This window comes from Falco cherrug, chromosome 3 (genome assembly GCF_023634085.1).
Source record: "Falco cherrug isolate bFalChe1 chromosome 3, bFalChe1.pri, whole genome shotgun sequence".
In the NCBI taxonomy this organism is placed as follows: Eukaryota; Metazoa; Chordata; class Aves; order Falconiformes; family Falconidae; genus Falco; species Falco cherrug.
In genome coordinates, this window is record NC_073699.1 from 71,135,373 (window position 1) to 71,141,372 (window position 6,000).

Sequence of the window (6,000 nt, forward strand, 5' to 3'; positions counted from 1 at the left end):
AGCAGAAATATAGTAATTTAAATCTCTCCATTCAGGATTCTGGCACTTCAGGAAAATTTCCTTCTTCAATTTAAAATGGATGTAAGTACTGCTATTTTTTGATGCGTCAATTCCACCTCTCTCAACTAAGATACCATGGGCCCAAACATGAGTTGTTTGGGTTTTTTTTAATTTTTCATTTGCTTTCCCTCTCTGCAGGCTTGCAGCACAGAAGAAAGGAGGAGAGATTTTGAGAAGATCTTTGCACACTACGATGTTGTGAGTCCCAGAGGCTGTTCCCTTGCAGTCTTTAGCATATGCTGCTCAGACTTCTTCCTCCTGCCGGGTGCTGTGGCAGTCACTCAGGAGCTGCAGCTGTGCCCAAGCCCATGGGCCAGAGGGGCTCAGGCATCAGGCTGGGGGTTGAGGTGGGGAGAGAGGGGAGCAATGCTCAGAGATCTCGCAGTGAGGGAGCCAGTTTGACTTTCTCCATTGCCACAGCCAGTGCTGCTGCATTAGCAGCATCTTCCTGCAGGAGACGCGAGGGATGTAAAGGAGATGGTGGCTTTAGCTCTCACAGTTCCTGGCAGTTCGGAACATGCATCACTGCCACCTTGAAAAATAAACCCTCTTCCAGTACTGAACCAAGGGCTATTTAGGGAGTCTGGACCAGGACAGATATGACCACCTAACTGCCTGTTGGAAATCAGCAATTCAGTTCCACTTCTGACAGTCACAGCGCTCCCTCAGGGTGGTGACCAGCAAGCCTCACAAACTGGTGGGAGGTGTTGCTCCCATTTGAGCATGAGATCATGGTATGGGGAAAAGGAAGGGATCTTAGATATTTGATATTTGGAAGAAATTATTCACTGTGGTGAGGCACTGGCACAGGCTGCATGGAGAAGCCGTGGATGCCCTGTTCCTGGAAGAGTTAAAGGCCAGGTTGGATGTGGCTTTGAGCAACCTGGCCTATGGAACTAGATGATCTTTAAGGTCCCTTCCAACCCAAACCATTCTATGATTCTATGATCTTTATGCTAGAAAGGTCAGTGACTGCATGGACCTACCGACGTACTGCAAAACATTGTAGTGTTTTTACTCACTGGAACGTTTTGATGTTTATTCCATCTTTCAGAGTAAAACAGGAGCACTTGAAGGCCCAGAAGTGGATGGGTTTGTCAAAGACATGATGGAACTGGTCAAGGTAGTTTCATGGCTCTTCCTATTTGCTGATACCCTGTATTTCTGAGAGGAAGGTGCTTGTTTCGGAAAAGTTATGTAAATAGAGAGGCTAGTAAGACCATGGAGTCAAATTTCACTTTGATCAGCAGCAGAAATTAATGTCACAGTCCCAGCATGTACACGGTAGAGCATTCCACCATGTCACAGAAATTCTGCCTGACAAATTAATACAGCTTCAAGCAGCAACTGTATTTAAGCAAGGTCCACTCTAGCTCGTACTACGAATTAAATTCAACATCGCGACCTGTGTTGATGTGGATCAGTTGTCAGACAGTCCTTCTTCTGTTTTCACTGCGGATGCGGTCCTCACCAGAATGACCAAATCATTCATTAGTTCACCACAGGGCTACACTTGAAAATTACTTGAGGTCTATCTCTAATCAACAATACTGTACCCAGCCTGTCACTCCAGCTTCGTACGGACAGCAGAGTCCATCTGCATTGGATTACCTTGAGTTTCCAGATGCAGTCCAAGATAGAACTTTTGATCCAAATATAACCTGATCTTTGGCTCGCTGTGAGCTGGAGCTGTTGCATTTCCACACAATGTGACCCGAGACAGGGATGCCTGCACTCCCATGTCAGTTTAGCAGAGAGCAGACTGCTGATGGCTGCGCTGGCCTCGTGGTGTGCAGAGAAGGCTGAGGGCAGGCAGGAGGTTGGACTCGTGCTCTATGCGTGTGTGTGCAAAGGAGGGAAGGTTGTACTTTTCCTAAGGGCCTTCATCAGCATTGTCCTGGGACACCACAATGCCTGTCAATTTGGTCTCCTCCTGAGGAAGTGGGAAGCAGAGGAAGCAGTACAGCATTAAGAGCATACAGAGGCAGGGTAGCCTGTAAAATGTGTCTTTAGGATTCATTTGATCCACTAAAGGTATTTTTAAGTTGCTGACAAGCCTCTAAAATAGTAGTCCACTGACAGAAATGCCACATCACTGCTTGTGTAGCAGGTTTGAGAGAGGAAACCAGATAAAAGCACGGGTCCAGCAGTGCAGCAACCTCTATTGCACACCGTTCTGTGGACTTTTGTTTGATCTGGATCAGATACTGATGGCCTTGACCAAGCACAAAAATTGTGTTGCATTTCCATACAGTTACTCAGTCCTATGCCCCTTCTGTTTTTGCAGGGGGGGCCTTTCCCCATTCTCTCTTTGCTTCTCCACCGTGTACGAGCTGATGTGGGGTCAGGCCATTTGGTGACCCCTCCTTGGGTGTATTTCCCAGCCATGGCTTTACAGGGCTGTGGAAACCCAGAGCTGTTTTCTCTCTCAGCACTGTTTTTCTCTTTTGCCTGCAGCCCAGCATTAGCGGGGTGGACCTGGACAAGTTCCGTCAGATCCTGCTCAACCACTGCGATGTGAACAAGGATGGGAAAATTCAGAAATCTGAATTGGCTTTGTGTCTTGGGCTTAAAATGAACCCGTAGCCGGGAAAGTGCTCATGGTTGTGTTTCCCTCATGAGATTTGCCTGCTCCTCCTCATAGAAGTGTGTCCGTGCTGCTGTGCGAGCAGGGGGGAGCTGGGGCACCGTGCCACCAGGCTGGAGAGTGGCTGCACAAAGACGTGGCAGAGTGGGATTTGCACGGAGGGCCTCCCTGCTCTGCCAGTCCCTTTCTGATGCCACCGCTTGTGGGTCCCCTTAGCAATGTCTTTACCCACCAGCACATCAGCTGCTCAGAAAAGGGGTTACGGTTCTTCTCTTGCCCCCATGAAACACTGCCCTGCTCATCCCCTAGGCTAGAATCAAGCATCTCCTTAAAAAGTCCCATCAATGCTCTCAGAGTGCAGCTAGTAGGTGTTTCTGATGGTCGCCTTATATGTGTGAAGTCATTACTTTGGTGAGTGTCGTGCTTTGTCTGTGCATTTAAAAAATTGGATGGATGGCAGTGTATTTGTGCAGAAATAAAAAATGGCAGTTATAGAAATTCAGTAAGATTGGCATTTATGTGTTATGTACAGAAAGCCATCTGCCACAGGCTGGCAGACCATACATAGTAGCCATTTTATGTAAAATGAATCAAATGGCGAGAGGTTTTGTGATGCCTGTCAGCTGTGGGGTTTAAATCTGCCAGGCAATGAAACATGGTAGATCCTTCCCATGGGGAAACCACACACCTCAGGAAATAATGTCACTTCCAGGATGAAGCCACAGGGTAACATCATTTCTGGAGGAAACCTTTCATCTGACCCAAACTGAAATAACATACAAGTTTTCCATAAACTGGAAAACTGGAAGGACAGAAGCCTGGTAAGAGCCAAGGTCCTACATGTGCTTTTTTAAAAAAAATCCATAAGGGTTAGTAAATAATTGTAACCTTTACTGAATTTAAAGCTTCCCATCGTTCCCAGGCCATGAGTATAATCCTGTAGCCTAATGGCAGCAGCATGATTTGTAACATGTACTTCCCTATTCCAAAGGCTTTGACTGACTATTTGGCAAGTGCCACACCTACAGTATCATGTCCAAATAATCTTTTCTTCATTTCCAAAAACTGTGGAGGAAGGTTTGTTGGCAAAACTCCTGCACATTTCAGCATTTCTGTCTCCTGCAGATGAGAGACCTAGATCTGACACGACAAGCATCTTTCTAGTGATGTTCTTTGCACAAGGCAGCACAATGAAACACTCCTCCCTTTATAGTCAGTTTTATAAAAATTAGTCAGAAATTGCCTTCAGTCAACACAAATAGAAACCAAGATGATGACTGAATAAAGCGCTTAACCCCAGCACGGAAGTAAGGCTTTAAAGTGTGAAACTGCTTTTTATCACCCTGGCAGCACCACAAATCACAACCACAATACCAGAACTTTGCAATGGTTCAGAAAAATGATAAACAAGGAATCAGGCCTTAGCCACAGATCCCCGAGCCATCAGGGATGCAGTTTTACTCATGGATGCTCATGTCCCTCTGAGGGAAGAGCTGTGGTCGGGAATGCAAGGCAACAGGTAGGAAGCCAGCAGAGAAAATCCATGCATCGCTGCTGATCATACAGGCTTTAACACTGTCCTGAACAACTTGCAACAAATTTAGTGGGGCACATGACCAACTACCATTTCATCGTACCTCAAATAGGATGTGACTTACCAGCCTAAATAATGCCTCTAAGTATATTCTTATTTCCCTCTTTCCTTTCAGTCTTTATGCCATTCTTATTGTTATTATTTTCTTAAACTACAGCTTCTATTACCTGGGACATGGGAGCAATTTCTGTACTATCCCCTACAACATATGTCCGCTCATTTGTATTTTTCAGTGATGGCAGGTCCATTCTGTTTCACCTCTGTTTAATCCTATTGAAATCAGTATAACTTTTTCTTATTAAAGTATAAATTCAAGAATATCCTGCCCTGCCTCACCAAAAATACAGTAACTTTTAACATAAAATGAAAACATTTTTTTTAAAAGACGTATACAACCACAGCTCTCATTTCAAGAATTATACAACACACTTTATTGAAACCTTATGCTTTTCACATACTCTACAGCCAATAGTTTTTACTCAACAGACACTGAACAGGAATTATTTGATTCATTCAAATGTGTCACAATGCATTTTGCTTCTTTTCTAGGACTTTATTTTTTAATACTGATTTTGCTGAAGCCTTTCTCTGCAAGTTCACTGAACTAGTTGTATTAGCTTTACATAAGTGAACAAACAGCCTTTAGTAAGTGAGTTTACAAGAGCATTTTACAAAACCTTAGCAAAAGTAATTGGGGATCATGGATTAAAAGGTTATATAAAGAACTCAGAAGAGTGTTTATGTTGTTGGTTGGGTTTTTTTAAGTTAGTTTTGCATTCCCGTGAGGATAATTTTTGTGTCCAGAGCAGAGATTAGAGAGCAGGAAAACAGGCATGCACACTGTCTTGTTTGCAGGGACCATAGCAGAGAGCTGTATCCCAGTGGGACTACAGCCTCAGTGAGCTACAGGTCCCCCATAAGCAAAACAAAATGTCAGGAGATGCAGAGGGATTTGAGTCCATGTTACAAAGGTCAGCAAAGCAATTATTAGCAAGCCACAGTTTTATAAACCTCTAGACTAGCCTCTAAAAGTCAATGTTATGGCAGGTGGCAGGCATTCTGAGATATCCCATGGAGAAAGACATGTTCCTTGCTTGCAGAGATTTATTTTTTTTAACTATTATTTTCACTTCAATAATGACTGATCTATAGGGCTCTTTGGTCTCAGGCCCTGGTGATTTCATCTCTTTAAGCCGCTATAGATATATAGTTTGGCAATACATTTTGACAAAACATAGCTATTGGCCATTTTGCAAATTCAGAGTGCTTTAGTGTGTGGTGTAGATTCTCTACCATACTGAAACATGAGAAACTATTTCACGTTTGAACAGTTACACATAAATACCTGTTTTGTGTTAATTATATGAAAACATTGTGCCTGCAAAGCCAAAAACATTTACACAGCCTTCTGTGCTGTAAATGTATTGAAGATATATGTTCGATCGGTGCATCTTCTGCCAACAAAATTCTGTGGATGTCACATTATTTAGAACCCTGCATCTTATAACTATAACTTGAACACAGAAAGTGAATGAAAATGTTTGCCAAATCTGTTTCCCCTCAGTATGAAATGTTTGTCTCTAGAAAACCAGGACTAAGGGATTCACAGCTTTCTATTTCTTCATAATGTGCAAATCTACTGAAATAAATTTTAACTGACTTGGATCATCATATTTAACAGGTATATTTCCAAAAGACATTTAGCTACCACAAGTGTAGCGATCAATATGCACTGTGCTTTCAAATGTGCCACTTTATG

At 43.3% G+C, this 6,000-nt stretch overlaps 1 protein-coding gene across 1 annotated transcript in view; it reads left to right on the plus strand.

Annotated features, from left to right (window-relative positions):
• Positions 1-3,147, plus strand: part of CARMIL1 (capping protein regulator and myosin 1 linker 1) — a 238,805-nt gene extending 235,658 nt beyond the window's left edge. The window contains exons 45-48 of the mRNA XM_055704622.1: positions 36-81; positions 199-258; positions 1,115-1,183; positions 2,518-3,147. Coding sequence (XP_055560597.1) covers positions 36-81; positions 199-258; positions 1,115-1,183; positions 2,518-2,646 — 304 coding nt within the window. The 3' untranslated portion in view covers positions 2,647-3,147. The remainder of the gene's footprint in view (positions 1-35; positions 82-198; positions 259-1,114; positions 1,184-2,517) is intronic.
• The last annotated feature ends 2,853 nt before the right edge of the window (positions 3,148-6,000 follow it).